At 38.5% G+C, this 17,196-nt stretch overlaps 2 protein-coding genes across 2 annotated transcripts in view; one reads left to right on the top strand and one right to left on the bottom strand.

The window, feature by feature from the left end:
- Positions 1-1,109: 1,109 nt before the first annotated feature.
- TCTN2 (tectonic family member 2) lies at positions 1,110-15,416 on the bottom strand. The gene is made up of 17 exons (XM_072413930.1): positions 15,260-15,416; positions 13,887-13,991; positions 13,206-13,342; positions 12,552-12,662; positions 12,172-12,176; positions 10,394-10,526; positions 8,590-8,731; positions 8,434-8,490; positions 8,212-8,343; positions 7,623-7,697; positions 7,038-7,118; positions 5,982-6,090; positions 4,515-4,618; positions 3,780-3,933; positions 3,556-3,666; positions 2,752-2,840; positions 1,110-1,469 (listed from the first exon to the last, which is right to left on the bottom strand). The coding sequence occupies exons 1-17, from the start codon at positions 15,342-15,344 to the stop codon at positions 1,351-1,353; spliced, it is 1,749 nt and encodes a 582-aa protein (XP_072270031.1). The 5' UTR covers positions 15,345-15,416; the 3' UTR covers positions 1,110-1,350.
- Positions 15,417-15,535: 119 nt separating this feature from the next.
- The window catches only part of ATP6V0A2 (ATPase H+ transporting V0 subunit a2), a 20,325-nt gene continuing 18,664 nt past the window's right edge, over positions 15,536-17,196 (top strand). The window contains exon 1 of the mRNA XM_072413929.1: positions 15,536-15,786. Within this exon, the coding sequence (XP_072270030.1) occupies positions 15,620-15,786 (167 nt within the window). The 5' untranslated portion in view covers positions 15,536-15,619. The remainder of the gene's footprint in view (positions 15,787-17,196) is intronic.

Here is a 17,196-nt window from a genome sequence, read left to right as displayed (position 1 = left end):
TACCACAAGCAGACCAGAAACTTCCCCTGGGTTTGAAGTCAGTTTGCACACAAGGATGAATAACAAAATAGGATATTAAAAATGTATTGCCAAATCAGCATCTAAATTTCCATCTGTCTTCAGGGCTGGGACTTTATTTCACCAGGAAAAGATTTAGCATGTGCACCAGGGATTGTGGTTTCCGTGCTGCTTGTTGGAGCTGTGTTTTACATTGCTGCCCCTTTTCCTTTAGTCTCGGTGCCCATTACCTTTCCTGCCTCACAGTGGAGGTATTTTCTGCTATGCATGATTTGCTTGGTGCAACTTGTAGCTCCCCTGATCACTGGGACTAAAAGTTCCAGTTTCTTGATGTCTTAGTCTGAAATGCCCAATATCTTTTATTTTTTTTATGTAACCCTCCAAAGGGCTTGTTTTCAGAGACCAAGAACGTATTTTCTTTATAGGAGGGAGACCCTAACAGGCAGATTCAGGAGTGGTTTCAGAAAAACAAACTTTCTACATAAGGTGCAATTTGCTCCATTCTATTCCTTATTTTAACATTACCATGTGCCCAAAACACTATAGTTTCTTCATTGTCCTCCAATCTCATGAGTACAGGATGATAAAAACAATGAATTACAATCCTTACCTCAAGTGCTTTATTTTGTCGAGGATTTTTTAAATGGTCTTCTCCCCTCCCAATGTCAAGCTGCCTGTGTTAAAGCTTTGAATATAGTAATAAAACTCTCATCCCTTTACTCTTGTCACAAACAAATGAAAGTAATTCCTCAGTTCATTCAGGGTGGGTTCTGCATTTTTACCCATGCCCTCTTCCCCATGCATTGCTGAGTGGTCAAAATCCTAGCAGTGACCTGGTGTTGATCAGATATTTGAACTTTGTGCAACATCATACGTGATACTAGTGAGTTATGTTGGAAAACCAGGCTTGTAAGATGCCACCTAGCTTCCCTTTTTCTGGTAGTTCTAGGGGTTCACTGTACCCCACATTTTGTGTTAGGTGTAAGAAGTAACTGCACACATTTTCCATAATATCATTGTTACATTGAAGAATGCTAATGCAAAATTGTGACAATCTTTACTCCCATTTTCTGAGGTCTCAGTATCAGTGATATGGTTCCAGCAAATAATTTAATGTCAAGTACAAAATTATCAAAGAATACAAAAAATTATGCAAAGATATTGAGGTGGATCAGTGCAGGCATATTTGCAACACAAAAAACACTACATTAATAAAATCCTAGAGCTGATGTATGTATATATATATATAAATATATATGTTTTTTTTATTTAAAAAGTTAAAAATATACAGTGTTTTACATATATTTACACATTACAACAAGAAATTATTCATTACACTTTTCTATTCCAGGCTTTACGTATTCTGTTCCACGGACCTCCTAGAACTGCGGCACTTATAAAGAAAAAAACCAGGATCATTCCCTTAGCTAGAGTTAGATGGTAAGGCTCCCCTAAAACAAGAAAAAAAACATTGAGTTTTAACAGACTTAAGTGCCTAACTAGACCTTTTCTACTAATAATGACTCTTACACAGGTCTGAATAAATTCTAAATTCTACATTCACGGACCACCTCCAGAAAAGCACCTTTACAACCCACGCCTTAACTCCATGTGGAATCATGCTGTGCTCCAGGGTCTACAAATTGCTGGGTTGCACATGCTCTCAGAGAGATCCAGAGAGATTCGTGGATATGGTTAAAAGGTTATTGTTTTGACATCAAAGTATGAAATGTAAAAAAGGAACTGCATATTCCAAGCTGCTTTTATTAAATGTTTTTGGTGATTTCCCAAGTCCAGGATTCTCATCTACTACAATGTCTAGATTAGACAGAATGGTAAAAGAACATTCATGAAGTTCCAGTTCTGTGGCCAGAAATATCCTATTATTGGTAAGTGAAAGGGAGAATTGCCAGACTTAATGATACTAACTGGAAGTCCACAACCTATATACATTTATTCTGTACAAGTGCAGAGTGACATTGCTGAACACACAACATGCCAAACCTTTAAAATGGATGGGTTTCAGGGCTTTGTTTCTGCCTAAAATGATATAACAGGAAGTGACAAGGACACTCCATTTCTAAACTCATTTTTTGAATTTATTGAAAACATGCTTAGCCTGGAAAAAAACTAATGTAGCTACACAAGTGCTGGTTAGCTGTAGTACAAAACTTTTTTTTTTTTAGGTTTAGTTACTCCTAGTTGTCTCATTGGGCCCACTCTAGCCTAAATATATCTCCCTCTGCTATTTAATGGAGTGTTGTCAACCAGGGCTCCTTCCATAGATAAACTGAAGGTATGCGTGTAACCACCCAGGAGGCAGGATTTGTATTATTTCTAGGATTGTTAGGTCAAATGAAAGGGGGACTGAAAAAATAACAAATCCAGCCACGTCATCTAAGCAAGAATAAAATAAATTTTAGTTTTGTGAGGGGTGTAGATACCCTGCCCTATATTCAAATGCCCCAGAGAACATAAGCTGTATTGCTTACCACATAACTCCAATAGAGATACTATTTTTTTCAATGTCATTTAAATTTGTTTAATGTACAGCGTTGCGAAATATGTTGGCGCTATATAAATTCTGTTTAATAATATTAATCTTTTTTTTTCTGTTTCTCAATGTGTAAAACTAAGGGTAATCTGCATAGCTAGGTTTAAAAAAGGGAGTAGGATCAGGTATTAAAAATAGTAAAATAAACTAAAAAGATAATTTATGAAGGCTTTTTATACCTGTGTAGTATTTAGTAAAAGGATAGGCAAGTTTTTGCCAGCACACGTCATTCTTCTCACAATCATATTCTGTGTAATTTGTTTTGAATCTGAAAGAATAAGAGAAGTCATAAACAACAAAGTATGAAGTGATGGAAATAAAATTAATGAATAAAAAAAGGCACAGGAAACAGAATTCTTTATTTGTTTACCTCTATTATAATCCTCCATTTGAATGCTTAGATGCAATGCGGTATTTTCTGACATTCTGCCAGTATGCCCAGACTCCCTGGGCAGCTACAATCAAAGTTAGTGATAGTATAAATTCGAAAGCCTGCCCCAACCAAATGTAGATTAAGGCAGGATGGGACCCTATGCAAAGTAGCAGCCTTGATTTCTCATCATTTTGACTGACTGAAAAGGACTGTAAAAAGCATTGACGTAAACATCCCTACTTACATTGACCACACTGGCAGGGATTCTCCCCATCAAACACCAGCTGTCTACAAATGTATTGCCTTTTGTGCTGTGCCAGGAAGTATACCTGGTGTACTACAGGAGCATGAAGTTTGTAGCTGGGCTCATTTGACATCAATTGAGCCCAAGACCTCTGCATTACATAGTCTTGTGAGTGATCTGTCTTCCCAGTGGTCCCCAACTACTATTGTTTCCTTCAATAAAGCCAATTTTGAACTTATATTTACAGCCCTGTATTCCTCTCCTCTACAGGCATATAAACAGCAACTGAAACAAACTTTCCTGTGCCATAGTTTACAGACGGGATACTATTCAGAAGGATAGAAAAATGCAACAAGGGCAATTTACCTTGTAATAGTAGGAGGTGACTGAGCTGGAACTTGGATTAATTGCACAGAGTTTGTGAGTGGCAGAGTCAAGTTACAGGCAGACATGCACTCCACATTAATAGTTGAGAAACTGAAAAAAGCAATAAAACAAAGAGCAAGTCAAATAAAACATAATAAAAAGCACAGCTGTTTAAATGCCAGGCAAAAAAGTGCATCATGCTAGTGCATTGCAATTGAAATTACCTGACTTTGGCAGCTAGAATTTCTTCCTGTGGAATTCCTTCCACTGCACCTGTCACAGCGGTTATGATTTCAATGTTCATGTTCGATGGAACCTTTAAACACATCACTCTTTCTGCAGCACAGTTGCCTGTACACGTAGCACTGGGTAACTCATCTAAATACAAATTATATCACTTAATGTAAACAATGGCCTGGTCTGGTCTATTACACCCATCTCCCTTGTCAGTCAAATCCTCCATATACAGCTTCCTTTTAAGGGGTAGTAACAATGGGGCACAGTCCCACATGTTGGCTTTGCCTACTTGCACTACCGTGGGATGAAAAAAATGTTGCAGGGGTTGTGCTTACAGTTTTGTCACTACTGACTTAAAGGGCTGGTGCTTGACAATCAGGACCTAGCCACTCCCAGGCCTGCCCACTGCTTCCAGGGGGAGTATGTAAGATAGAAATAAACAATGATTTGGCTCAGACATAAAAAATAAAGAAAGTTATTTTGCTTACTTTATGGGGTTTGTGCACCCATAGTAACTTGGTATTAGTTTACATTGCTATACAGTAGTGTTAAGTTATACTAAAAGTAAAAAAGTTAATTCTTTTAAAATTACAGTATAAATGAACAATTTTTAAAAGACAATTTCTTATAATATGCTATGAATAATAAAATAATATTTCATCAAGGGTGCGGTTCAAGCATAACAATACATCTGCTTGTAAATAAATATCCAAAATACTCACAAATTATTGATACCCATTCACTTGGGTCACTGATATTTGAATTGCCTCTCATTGCAATGTAATTGACTGTAACCAGCGATCGCAGAAACTGTAGTACTTTCTCCCTGCAATAAACAGTTTTGTAATTTTCTTTATATATATGTACGTATATCACTAATGAAACTCTGCACTGTACATTGTACAAGCTGCTACATTTTTTACTTCAACCTTACCTTTAGTTTTTTGTGTCTGTACATTAGAATCTGCAGAATGTTAGACAGAGCACTCCTAAAAGCCAGGCCAGAGGATGTGCAGAATTTTTATTTCATTTTAGTTCACTTTTAATAATAGAGGCTCAGCATCACATGTGCATGTTACCTTGGGGAGTTTTGTGCAAAATGTTACCTTGGAAATACCCACTCTCCCAGACTGACACCCATCCATGAAGGCATTTTAATATGTGCACAATGGTATTATATTTGCTACCAAGAGACAGTCCATTTTTTACATTAGGACTAAGGGCTCTTGAATGTACTAGGGGATGTTGCTGTGGAAGGTATGTTCAACACTTTTATGACTAGCCCTGATCTGCCTGCATTGCATACAGCCCCCGTGATGGCATCACTGGGTGTAGAATGGGCTATGAAAAAGTAAAGGATTTTAAAAACATGTTTTTAAGGGGAAAGCATATTAAGTTTTAAAAGTGATACATATACAAATATACAATATGCAAGAAGAATAGTGAGCACTAATTTACATAAATCATCAAAAAAGCACTACAACTAAGTGGAAACATTTTTGACATCAGGTAAACTTTAAAACAAACCACTGTAATATTTTTTGCCAGCTTTGTCCTATTTAAGTTATTTCATTCACTTGCTGTCCTGTAGACAGACACCAGACAAAGATAAACCATGGACAGCTGTTACTTGAATAAGTGTCCTCAACAAAATCTCTATTCCTTTTCAGAGCAGACCCCTATTTCTATATTTTTTCTTGCTTGGTTTATGTGACAAAGCATACTAGCACAAATAGAGAGGGTAAATCTACCTAGTGTAAAAATATGACAGAGGAGCTTCTCTATTTCCTTAAAATCTTGCAACCCCCCCAGATTTTCTACAAGAATGTAGTTAGGGTTATCTATTGTGATTTCTGTTTATCAGCACACTAAGGGCTCTATGTAAAAAACAGAGAATCTGACATTCCCTCAAACATTCTATTAGTGGGAATGAATTATTGCCATTGAAACACATAGACCTGAAAGATTCCCAAGAGGGAATCATTGAGGGAATGTTCGAAACCCTATTTTATACAAAGAGCCCTAACAAAGAAAATGTATTGTAGCAATTACTAACCAAATATTAACTGATAAATGTTAAGTGAAATGGCAATGCCTACATATATGATTGATATTTATTACTACTGCTTGCAGGTAATATGCTGCTAAAGCTGTAGCACAAATAAAAAAAAAAAAAAACAATGTCACACCTTAGTTGAGCACAGTTTTCATTAACAACTTCAAAGCGGCATCCAGAAAATAAATTTTGTCCAAACAAGACAGGTGTCTGTGCAGTTGTAGAACATAAACCTTCTCCAACTGAAAAAAGCAGACAATCACAATATTATTTATAATACAATGACAGTATAGTTTAGTTGAATTCAATCGCTAAAAAATTCAAAGTAAAATGAACCTGTACTCACAACAAATAAACAGCAAAAAATCGATATTCCCCACCACCCTGATATGATGATAGAGCCCCAAGAAAATCTAGTACTACCAGGCACATGTGACTCTCTTATCTTAGCTCTGGGGGGACATACATAGCAAATATCGAATTTCTAAAAACTTTACCAACTTAGATGAGAAGCAAAAGGGTAATTTTATTAAACCTAAAGTGAGTACAAGCAGCACCATGCAATTCTTAATATTCAGAATCTGGGACTCCCTATTATCTCACTGACTCCAGCCTATTCTATACAATATAATTGCATATTGCCAAAATAGTAAGGTTCGCTATGAGCTCCACTTTTCCTGTAAACTCTGACAAATAAATGATATGTTATCTTAATAATCTTTAAATAAATGTTAAAGGACAAATGTGAATTTTACACCTGTCTGGGGCTTTACTTTCAGCTCCCTTCACTTTTCTTTGCATAATGTCAGAACAGATGCTTTGTTCTAATTTTTTACTAACACTCATTCATACTGTATAAACTTGGCTTTTTTTTGGGTCACATACCAGATAAAAAAAAAACAATTATATATTTTATGGAAATGAAATTGTAAAATACCCCCGCCCCTAGCTTTCATTAACATGTAGGATTAATAAAAGAGCCTACATTCCACCTGCTGGCAGACCCAATCCACTGCTCTCTGTCTATATAATCTTTATAAAGCAGCAGCTGAGAACAGTAATGTGCCTGCACAATTCACCTGTATAAAGTTTTATAGATTGTCAATACAAAAGATGAAAGTCTGCCAGCAAAAGGTACAGAGGCTCTACTTTGAGGTTTCTCTTTTTTATCAAGAAATATACAGTTTACCAGGCTTCCAGACGTTCAGAGTACTTTTAGTGAATGGAACGCTTCCATTACCAACTATAACTGGCTTTCCAACTTGATAACCTGCAACAGAAAAAAGTGAACTTTGTATATAACAATGTACTTATTTGGAAACATGCTGTCTGTTCTAGAGAAGCCCTGATTGCTAGAATTATATAGTTACAAAGCTAATAGAAAGCTATCAATTTACAGGTAAAACAAATCAGCAAACTATTCCACTCCTACATATTATTAGACTAGGATATTAGTCTTCTCCATGTTAATAAGGTGACACATGAACAGGCTCCTATGTTGATACAAGTTGACACACCCTTCATCACTAGGTAAAGGTACACCATCAAACAAAAGTGTCTATCCATCCCAAAGCTTTACACATGATGTTGACAGGGTAATGGATTGTCAGCACCTCAATGATAACAAGGCTCTAGCACCATGTTTGGTATTTTACCTAATACAGCCATTATGATGCGTTTGTAGATTTCCCTCTCCTTAAATTATGTACATTTTTATACTTTATACATTTTATACAAAAAGTATTAAAATTTATTTTGTTCCAAAACGTTTTACCTGGATTTCCTGAGAGTACATCTGATGTAATATTATTGGTTAGAAAGGTAGCTGTAAATCGCTGTGATAGCTTTGCTATTGAAATAAACAAAAGAAAAAAAAAAGGTGAACAACAAATAAACTGTCTTTTTAAAAACAAAAGTCATGAGCTCCCCCTAATCCACCAACACTGCAAAAATGCATCAGGATAACAGATTTCACTTATAGTAGAAACACATCACTTCAAGGGTAAAGGAGGGGAGGCTGAGTAAAGTAGCTGCAGACATTACAGACTGAATGCTCTTCAATCAAGTCATTTACAGTCACATTGAGAAATATGTAAATGTCTATGAACCGCTCGACGATTCTGGCAATGACTATTGCTTAGGTCAAGACAGCTTGCAGCATTCCACCATCTCTACTTCATAGGTACAAACATTTAAATCTGTCATTTAAATTTAAATCTGTCAGTGAGTGAGTGGCGTATGCACAGCTGACTATCATATACCTAAAGTAAGGAGTCATACTAGATGTCAGACTTTGAAGTAGTGATCTGTTTTCTTATTCCCGGATTCCCACTTATATGTGACCATATGTAAAAAGCAATTACCCTGATGAGTCAAGCTTATGTTAGCTGTAACGATGGAGACTCGAACTTCTTTTATTACATTGGCATTCCAAATGAATGTGTAGTCTGCCGACACAACAACATCACATTGCATGGCTTGAGGTAGGGCAGCTCCTACAATGGTGAGAAGCATCAAAGCATATTTTAAGAACCAAGATTCATCAGAATGAAAAACAAGATAAATCATTTTAGCCTATAGCATACCTGTATTAACAATGTCCACACTCGTGTTCTGAGTCTGTACTGTTAGAGTGATAGGACCTGAAAGAAGAATTTCAATTATAACTTGGGTCAGCAAATATATACATCATAACAAAAAAGAATAGTTTTGTAGTGATCCATTTGAAAAACAGGACTCACCTCCATTCCCTGGGTTTACCTGTGCATTCAAGTCTACTGTAAGAACATCTGAACATGCAGTTATATCAGTAACACATGTAACACTGAAATCCTGTAAGTAAGCTACAGGAGCAGAATTCACACAGGTTCCAATGGTAGATTTCTGGAAAAAAATGGTTGGCCATTAGTTTCAAAAATGTTGCTATTAATTTGCTATATAAAAGCCAATGCAAGTGAGAATAATTATCAAATGCCTACGCTTTTCTAATATAAAACAGGAGTATGGCCTTTGTGATAAAAAAATGGTGAGAGATACTAGTTTAGTTTTGGTCAAAGCAATGAACAGTTAGAATTTGGAGTATTATATGTTGTATGTGAACCCTTTGGTGAGGCCCTTATTTTTGTTTCAGAAATACAAAACAAAGTGAAAAAAGTACTAAAACTAAATATTAATCCCACATGTTGAGACACAGACAACAATAAAACAGGGGTTATGAATCTTTGTGTATATGTATGCCTCTGTCTTTGAGGGAGTGGGGCAAGGTTTATGTCTGCCAGGCTGTCACTGCTGTCCAAGACAGATTTTTTTTTTTTTTGCCACCCTTCATTACAGCGCATAAAAAAACCTAGGCCGTGTGTTATGTGTCAACATCCTGAGAATTTACAGATTGTGACTTAAGTCGCTTTCTTTGCCTCCAGTCAAAGCTTTACTAGGGGTGTTTACACTCCAAAGCACGGCCATTAGACCCGGTAGGGATTCAGCAATCTAAAACTCCATCCAAACTTAATTTTTTTTTTATACTTACCTTCACACACAGGCCAGCCTTTCTCTCGCAGCATCATGAACATTTGACACAGTTCCAGGCAGCGAGGACATCTAAACACGTATTTAGTTTAGCAAGCGTTTCCGCAGAACACCGCCAAAACACTAGTGGCTAAACAGTGTAGTGCAGTCCCTGTATTGAATATGCGACCTGAAATTCATGCCGGGAAACTGAAGTAAACGGATTATCAATAGCCGGATTTTTGATTATCAACCTGTACCTGGTAACATGCGTTATAGTGTTTTATAATGCAGGGGTGTAAGTGAGCCTTTTTGCAGTTCTTAAATTAACAACATTAAGCACCATCTTTATTAGGTTTTAAAGAAGGGACCAGCTGATATAGATTAAGTATGTAATTTCGTAATGCAAGTTTTAGAAAAGAAATAGCATTGGTAAGTATTATTTATGTAAAGTATAGTTTAGGCTTTACTAATACAAGGGTTTATGCTTCACAGACGTATTTATCATATACCTTCAGAAAACGGATTTATCTCAGGCTGCATTTAAACAGCTAGGTAAATGCTTTAAATGTCATGGGCATGCTCATAGACATTGCTCTGTAGCCTGGGGAGCTGACAACCTGAATCTGCTTGATCTAAGTCTGGCCAGTAATGGACACTTGAAATTCTGTGCAGTAGATGACTGACAAAAGTTAGGCTTGTCCAGTTTCATAGTAGGGGCTGTACATTTTTGTTCAGTGAGTGCAGGGGCACAGCTGTGTTTTAAAGCTCCTATTCTCTCAGATTATTTGGAAGCCGTGCCCAGGTGCACACCATATATATATATATATATATATATAAAAATCTATTTATATATTGTAGACAGAACCAAATAAACATACCACTGCTTGGGAAGAAGTCACTGGACTAGATTCTGTGCCTAGAACAGCTTCTTACCCTAGGGAGCCTAGCCCTGATACCTATCTCTGTCATATAATATATAGCAATTGTTCATAAACAAATAAGAAATAAATAACAAATAAGAAATGAATAAGGACTTACCTGTGGAATAGTAAAATAGTCAGTGAAGCCATTCTGTGTTATTATAATGGGATTTCCTTCTTTATACCCACCAATCAATGTTTGAACAATGGACTGGAAGCTTAGATTGAAAGATGGAGTCCCTGAAGGGCTTCTGCATACATGAAAGACCAATAAAAGAAAGCAAAATACATTATGTGTTTTAAAGTATATATAAACTGTCATTTTGAACATTTACCTGAATGCAATCAAACATATCAATTATTCCTGACTGGTGATACAACCTTAACATTACTTTGCAATGCATCTATTCATATCTAAGTCCTTATATGCACATACCCTTTGTTCACCCCCAAATTGCATCATTTATAATTTTAGGTATGAGGAGAAGGTTACTTACTCCCCTTCTTGCCATGTGAAAGAGCTTCAGATTTTCTACTTGCGTACCTAATACTGCCACATGGGGAGGGGATCACATGACTGTAAGTGTACACATTTCTTTTCTTTTCTTCCTTTCCCCATTCCCTGTTGCCAGGTGGAATGATATGGATTAGAAAGGAAGGAACATATGAGCAGCTTGGAGCAAGTAGGAGTTATGTGAACTACAGGGTTACTTTACAAAATAAAGTACAGTCTGCTGGATTCCTGCCAAAACCTAAGATCAGATTGTAAAAAAATGTTTGCTAATTATTGCTTGGATGCAGTGTGAGCAGTAAAACAATAATTTGCCACCTTTCTGGGATAGTATACATTTTAGACTAAATTCCAGTAGATTTGGTATCCTTATTAAAACAATTTAAAACAAGATACTACAATTCCTGCTTTTCCCTGTCTGCTTCACAGATTCCTAAATTTAAGGCACTTTTTTAAAGTTTAACAAGCCCCAACTGCTAAAAAGTTCAAAATATTTCTGTTCTGAGTTTAGCCACAACAGGAAACATAGTACAGTAGGTACAGCTAAAAAATGTACAGGTAGTCCCTGCGTACATACGAGATAGGGACTGTAAGTTTATTAAGTTTAATTTGTATGTAAAGCTGGGTACACATGTGCAATAACTGTCATTGGAACGGATCTTTCACGATCCTTTCCAGCGACTAAAGACTGCACAATGCATGAACGATGCTGTACATACAGCACTAATCTGCTCTTTGGAGAGGGGAGGGGGAAAACGACAGAGCCGCACGCTTCTGCGCGCTCTCCCACTTTTGCTTTCATTAAGATCGTTTGTCCTCCCATCGTCTGTGGATCTGCCAGGACGGGCGCTGTACACACGACAGATTCTCGTCAGATATCAGCCCTGAGCAGAAGAGCAAAAGATTTCTTCTGCAAGTCATGCAAACCACCCCCCTCCCCCCCGTCAAGCCTCCATTCTGCACACGAACGAGCAGAGAAGCCCTGTTCGTATCTAAGAGTCGTTCGTATGCCAGATGTCCTTAATTTGGGGACTACCTGTAATTACCAGTGAGTAACAAGTAAGCATGGAAACTCCAGAAGGGATAGTTGTGGACTCCAATACCCTGCCTTTAACATGCACCAAATCCCACTTCCCTCTCCAAAATCTATCAGTGAAATTTTGCCTCTTCAGTAGCTTTCTGATGAGCTGGTACCTTTGATCTTATTAACATTTCATCAATTTCCACTTTATGTAGGTATCACTCTATGTATCCTATTGGACAAAATGTTTTGGTTTCTGATTAAGTTGATAATCTATAAATCAGAAGCCAGGAGTGATTGGGTTTGTGCTGTTTATGGGATGCAGAATGAGGAGTATGATCAATAAAATCATATGGCTACTTACAAAGCCTTGAGGAAAGAGAAAAATTTCAACGACCCAATGGCTCTAAATAAATTTCTAATTAATTTATTATTACAGTTTCCCCCACTCTTCCAAGTGCAAACCTAAACCTAACACTTTATATTTTATGCAAGTGAAATCTTTATCTTTTTCCCCAGAATCCAGTACACCTCAAATGAGAACCTTGACTGAAGTTAGGACATGACCCTTCCCAAGTATTCCAAATATTAACATATTTTGGCCTAACGATGCCAACGGACGCGGAGTTATTATACTACAGATATAACTAATTAACTAAACTGTGAATATCTCTAGATGTTACAGAGAATGTGATACAGACAACAGTTACTACAAGAATAAACAGCACAACACAAACTATGTACCTGATCACAGCAGCAGAGAATGTCACACGCTCCAGCTGTCAGGTTACATGGACAGGATCCTAGAGGTTGGTACACTTGATTGGGTATCACTGTTTTATTATCTGTAAAATAAACATTTTACTTTTGGACAGATCCAGCCTATACTATGCAAAAGCTTATGATGATTGATAGATAGATAGATAGATAGATAGATAGATAGATAGATAGATAGATAGATAGATAGATAGATAGATAGATAAAACCCAGGGCACACCACAAAGCTCAAAGCTGTACTAGTTTTATTCTATTATGATTAAAAGGCAGCCCGAAGCGCAAAAAAAAAATCTTTATGGAGCCCAGACATTCATTAACTTCTGGAGCAAGCTGTGCTTTGATATGCAAAAAGAAACTGCAGAGTTTGTCTTGGTCAATAAAGAGTTACAAGAGACTGCAGAAAGCTGTGTTTAGCAAAAGATTTTTTCTGCAAGTCATGCAAACTGCCCCCCACCCCAAACCTCCTGCACAGAGCCAGCAGGGAAACTGCGTATGTATCTAGGAGGTGTCCTCATGTCGGATGTCCTTAACCCGGGGACTACCTGTACTCAGGCTGTATGCACCGTACTACAATAGATTATAAACAGTTAAGTAGTCACAAAAATAAATATGTCCCTAAAAATAAGGAAAACAATTATGTATCTTTTTGTCCAGTAATGGTATTTTATATAGGTTACTCACGGCTTGTGTCCCAGCATAATCTGCAGCCCAGTTCTCTGTATTATTATTCCCATTGCATCTTTCCACAGGTCCTGAAGCTAAATTAGAAAAACATTAGAGATGTACAGAGGTTTTGGTGATTTAGACTATAATATGTATCTGTTTAAAAGCAGAACTCCAATTTTCATTCTTAGTAATCTATCATTTTCATATACCGCCATATTGCATTCCTCTGTTGCCTCCCAAAATGTTTCACTGCAAACAATAAATCATCCATTAAAACATCAGATGGCTGTAATCTATGCTTCACAATCATAGTTGGACAGTGGTTCCCTGTCTTGGGCACTATTGTTTACATGCCACCCTGTTGTTCCAGACACTACAGGGCGACTACATGTGACGTTATAACATTACCGTTATGCCTTCATAGGTTTACCATCTTGCTCTCTAAGTTGTGAAACACCAAATCAGTTCTGGAAAATGTGCCGGCTGGGTGCATGCTGCTGTGACATCGACAGACACAAAGCTACCCACCCAAAACTAAAACCAGTAAATGAGAAGCACAGCAAAGCAGTAGTCATGTTACCGGTACTTATAGTACATAATTGGAGTTTAATATAGAGAAGAAACGTTTAAACTTACTTGTATCTGTAATGACAGCAATGGATATATTGAAAGAAGTTGCATTTGTAACAAGGAATGAAGTCACTTTGGGTCCAGACATAAATATTGTAGAAGGAAAGAAGCCTAATCAAACAGAGGCAATTTATTAGAATTAGGAACCAAGCAGTAATTTGTGTGTATTTGATTAAAAAAAAAGGATCTAAGCACGGTTTCTTATTTTATACAGTCACAGTACCCATGAAAATACAATATTAAATCTAGTCATTATGGGTTGCACAAATCTCATAAATTAACAACAAAAAACACAGTTAACTGATCATAAATCCCCCTGCATTTGTGTCTCACATGTTCCCCTTTGAGACACTGCAGCTTACAGGGAAGGGTTTGGGTAGCAGAAGCAGTGCTGCCAATCCGTGCACCGGGACAATGCGGGACCAGATGCCAGATTCCCCAAGGAGTGTTCGGACTGCCCTGCAGGATTGAAGGTGTCTTTTTGTTATCTTTTTGAGTTTTGAGTATAGATCCTCATTAAGGAAATGTTTAGGGGGGTTGCAATGTAGTCACTGCTTCCTCATGCCAGTAAACCACGGCCTTTCGGAGGGAGGCTTTACATGTAGCAGCCTAATAGAGAATGAGTCCTAGCAGCAGTGAGTGATCTATTACCCCACCACGACTATTAAATCTGCAGTATCGATTCTTTAGGAAGCAGCTCTGCAGTGCCCAAGTGGTGCCAGTCTCTGGAGCCACGAGGGATCACATTACCCTGCTGTGGGTCTGAACCATAAGCTGAAATTGTCTAAATTAAGTGGGTACATTTTCTTGACTCTCTTTGTGGCATATTTCTTTCAGATGTGTGCACTAGTTCAGCATGCAGGAACTTCCTGTAATAAAGACCGGCCACTTCAGCTCTCTCTTCTCCTGCAAGGTGACTGGTCTTGTATCTGCCCCCCTGTAGTTTTCTGAGGGCAGCCTTTAGGGGGTGTTGCTGGGTTGTTCCTGCACCTTTGATTAGGTTATGTACTGGTAGTAATGATATCATGATCACATTGTAAACAAAGATTTATGTTCTCTGTGGCCTCTGATATGTGGAAGAAAGTTCTCAGCTTTAATGAAGTCAGATCCTTGTGTAAAAATCAAGCTAAATCAGAGAGGAGCAGGAAATGCACAGAATTATAAGTGGGCGTATGGTGGGCTCTGATCTCAAGGCCTACATCATGGACCATGTCTTATTATTATTAAACAGGATTTATATAGCGCCAACATATTACGCAGCGCTGTACAATAAATAGGGGTTGCAGATGACAGATAGATACAGACAGTGACACAGGAGGAGAGGACCCTGCCCAGAAGAGCTTACAATCTAAGAGACCTCCAATCATCTCTTCTCTCACCGGTAACACTCTGTGCCTCTGACGACGCCGCCGTCATCACCGCCAACCCGATGACAAGAATCCCGGGAGCCCCCGCGGCCGCCATTGCTCTCCCCTCTTTGCAGTAAGGCCCGCCGATTTGGTTGCTAAGACGCCATGTCAGTAGCAGCGTAACCAGGGCCTCATCCACCAATCACACAGAAGCTTGAGTCACGTTGGTGAATCTACCCTTTAGACACACCACTTAGGGCGGGTCTAGTGCTCCACCAATCACCGGAAGTCTGTCTATCCCGGAAGTGCTGTGTGGAGGATAGAGGGGAAGCTACGTGGAGAGAAGTGCAGAATTTATCGGTGACACAAGAAGTCTGACAGCCACACCCTATGGGGTCTCTGTTCAGGAGTGAGCCCATCTGCCTGGCACAGCTCTTCCTCCAGTCTGGCTCGGCGTATGACTGTGTTAGCGAGCTGGGCGAGATGGGGCTGGCAGAGTTCAGGGATGTGAGTATTCATTGCTGCCCTGTGTATGTGAGCTGCTGCTGGCTGCCCTGACGTGTGTGTGGGGACTGAGCAGATTGGCCTGCTTCTCTTTCCAATATCTCACATTGTGAGGGAATGTATTGTGAATCGGATGACTTGGTGTCACACTTTTTATTCAGCTTTCTTCTACACGTCATCAGAACACAGGTTTTGTATTTTCTACCATTTATTTCTATTTGTTATCTACATTGGGCCCCAACATTTCACAGCAGCAAAAGAAGGTAAAGAGGAAGTAAACTGAAAAATGCCCCCCCCCCAAAAAAAAATACACTTACCTTCAGTCCCGCAGCGCAGTTGGACTGTCCAGGGGTGTCTTCTATCGGGTCCTGCATCATCCCAGAATCCATCCCTGAGCTGGCGCTCCGGATGCTGCCCTCTTCACCTCTTCTTCCTAGTTCTTCTTTCTACGTCACCTGATCTCGTGCCTGTGTCAGAAAAAAACTTTTCTCGTAAGGATGGGTGACATAGGTATCCAGGGAGCTTTGCGCTCCCACAGTGCTGCTTTTATTAAAAAAAAGGATGTTGCACCTAAAAAACAAACAGAATTTTTATTTTACTTAAAAGGGTTGTCTGTAAAGTGAAATTTCAGAGTTTAAATATGCTTTAATGCTGGGTGCTGTGATCACAACTCTGAACAGAGAAATTATCCAAAAGGATAAAAACTTCTCCAATATGCTTTACAAATCTAATTATGGCTTCTCTGGTCTCAGGACTGGTAAGCCAGCTCAGCACTGATACAATGAATGGAGATCCTGTTCATGTGACCTGTCAATGTCATGAAATGGGCCCCTCCACCAATCAGAGTAAAGCAGAGAGAGCATGCTCAGACTCCGCCCCTCATTCTGTGTTTTAGAATGGACCATACAATGCAGGTCACATTGTACACAAATACCTGTACCTCCTTTGTTACTATTGGCTTGTATTTATATAGCATCAACATATGAGCAGTCTCCCTCAGGGGTGCCCAATCTAATGTCCATGCCATGGCCATGTCTTTAATGCAGGCCAAGGCCATTTATTTTCAGGGGGGAAACTAATCAACCTAACTGAGTACACGAATCGGAGAACATGGTTTGGAATGTTTGCTGCTGTGCTGCCCCCAGTTTGGTAAAGTAGTGTGTAATGAAAGAAATCACCATTTTTATGCAATACTATTTTCACCCTATTCATCCTTTTTTTCCTGATTTCCTGTAGCAATTTCTTTATTACAAACACTTTCCCTAAACCACTGTTCTAATGATTGCAGTGATGGATCATGCCTAGGCAATTTGCATCAATATGGCTGCTTCTCCAGCAGGGACAAGGTGACAACGAGCTCACACAATTGGGAGACAGTTGTCACTCAGTTACAGGAAGTGCTTTTTACATCTACCTCACTACCTTAGTTCCCTGGAAACACAATACCTCCGGGTGTTATAAGT

This window comes from Pyxicephalus adspersus, chromosome 6 (genome assembly GCF_032062135.1).
Source record: "Pyxicephalus adspersus chromosome 6, UCB_Pads_2.0, whole genome shotgun sequence".
Lineage (NCBI taxonomy): Eukaryota > Metazoa > Chordata > Amphibia > Anura > Pyxicephalidae > Pyxicephalus > Pyxicephalus adspersus.
Note: the sequence above shows the minus strand (reverse complement) of the source record. Positions and strands in the feature narration are given on the sequence as shown.

Bases quoted from the DNA above. Each gene is read 5' to 3' on its own strand.
- TCTN2 (XM_072413930.1), bottom strand. From the start codon at position 15,344: ATGGCGGCCGCGGGGGCTCCCGGGATTCTTGTCATCGGGTTGGCGGTG. The intron at 13,343-13,886 runs GTAAGTTTAAAC...TTTCTAATTTAG, and splicing joins TGCTGTCATTACAGATACAA to CTTCAGGACCTGTGGAAAGA. The intron at 7,698-8,211 runs GTAATTGCTTTT...TTATTTCAATAG, and splicing joins CATAAGCTTGACTCATCAGG to CAAAGCTATCACAGCGATTT.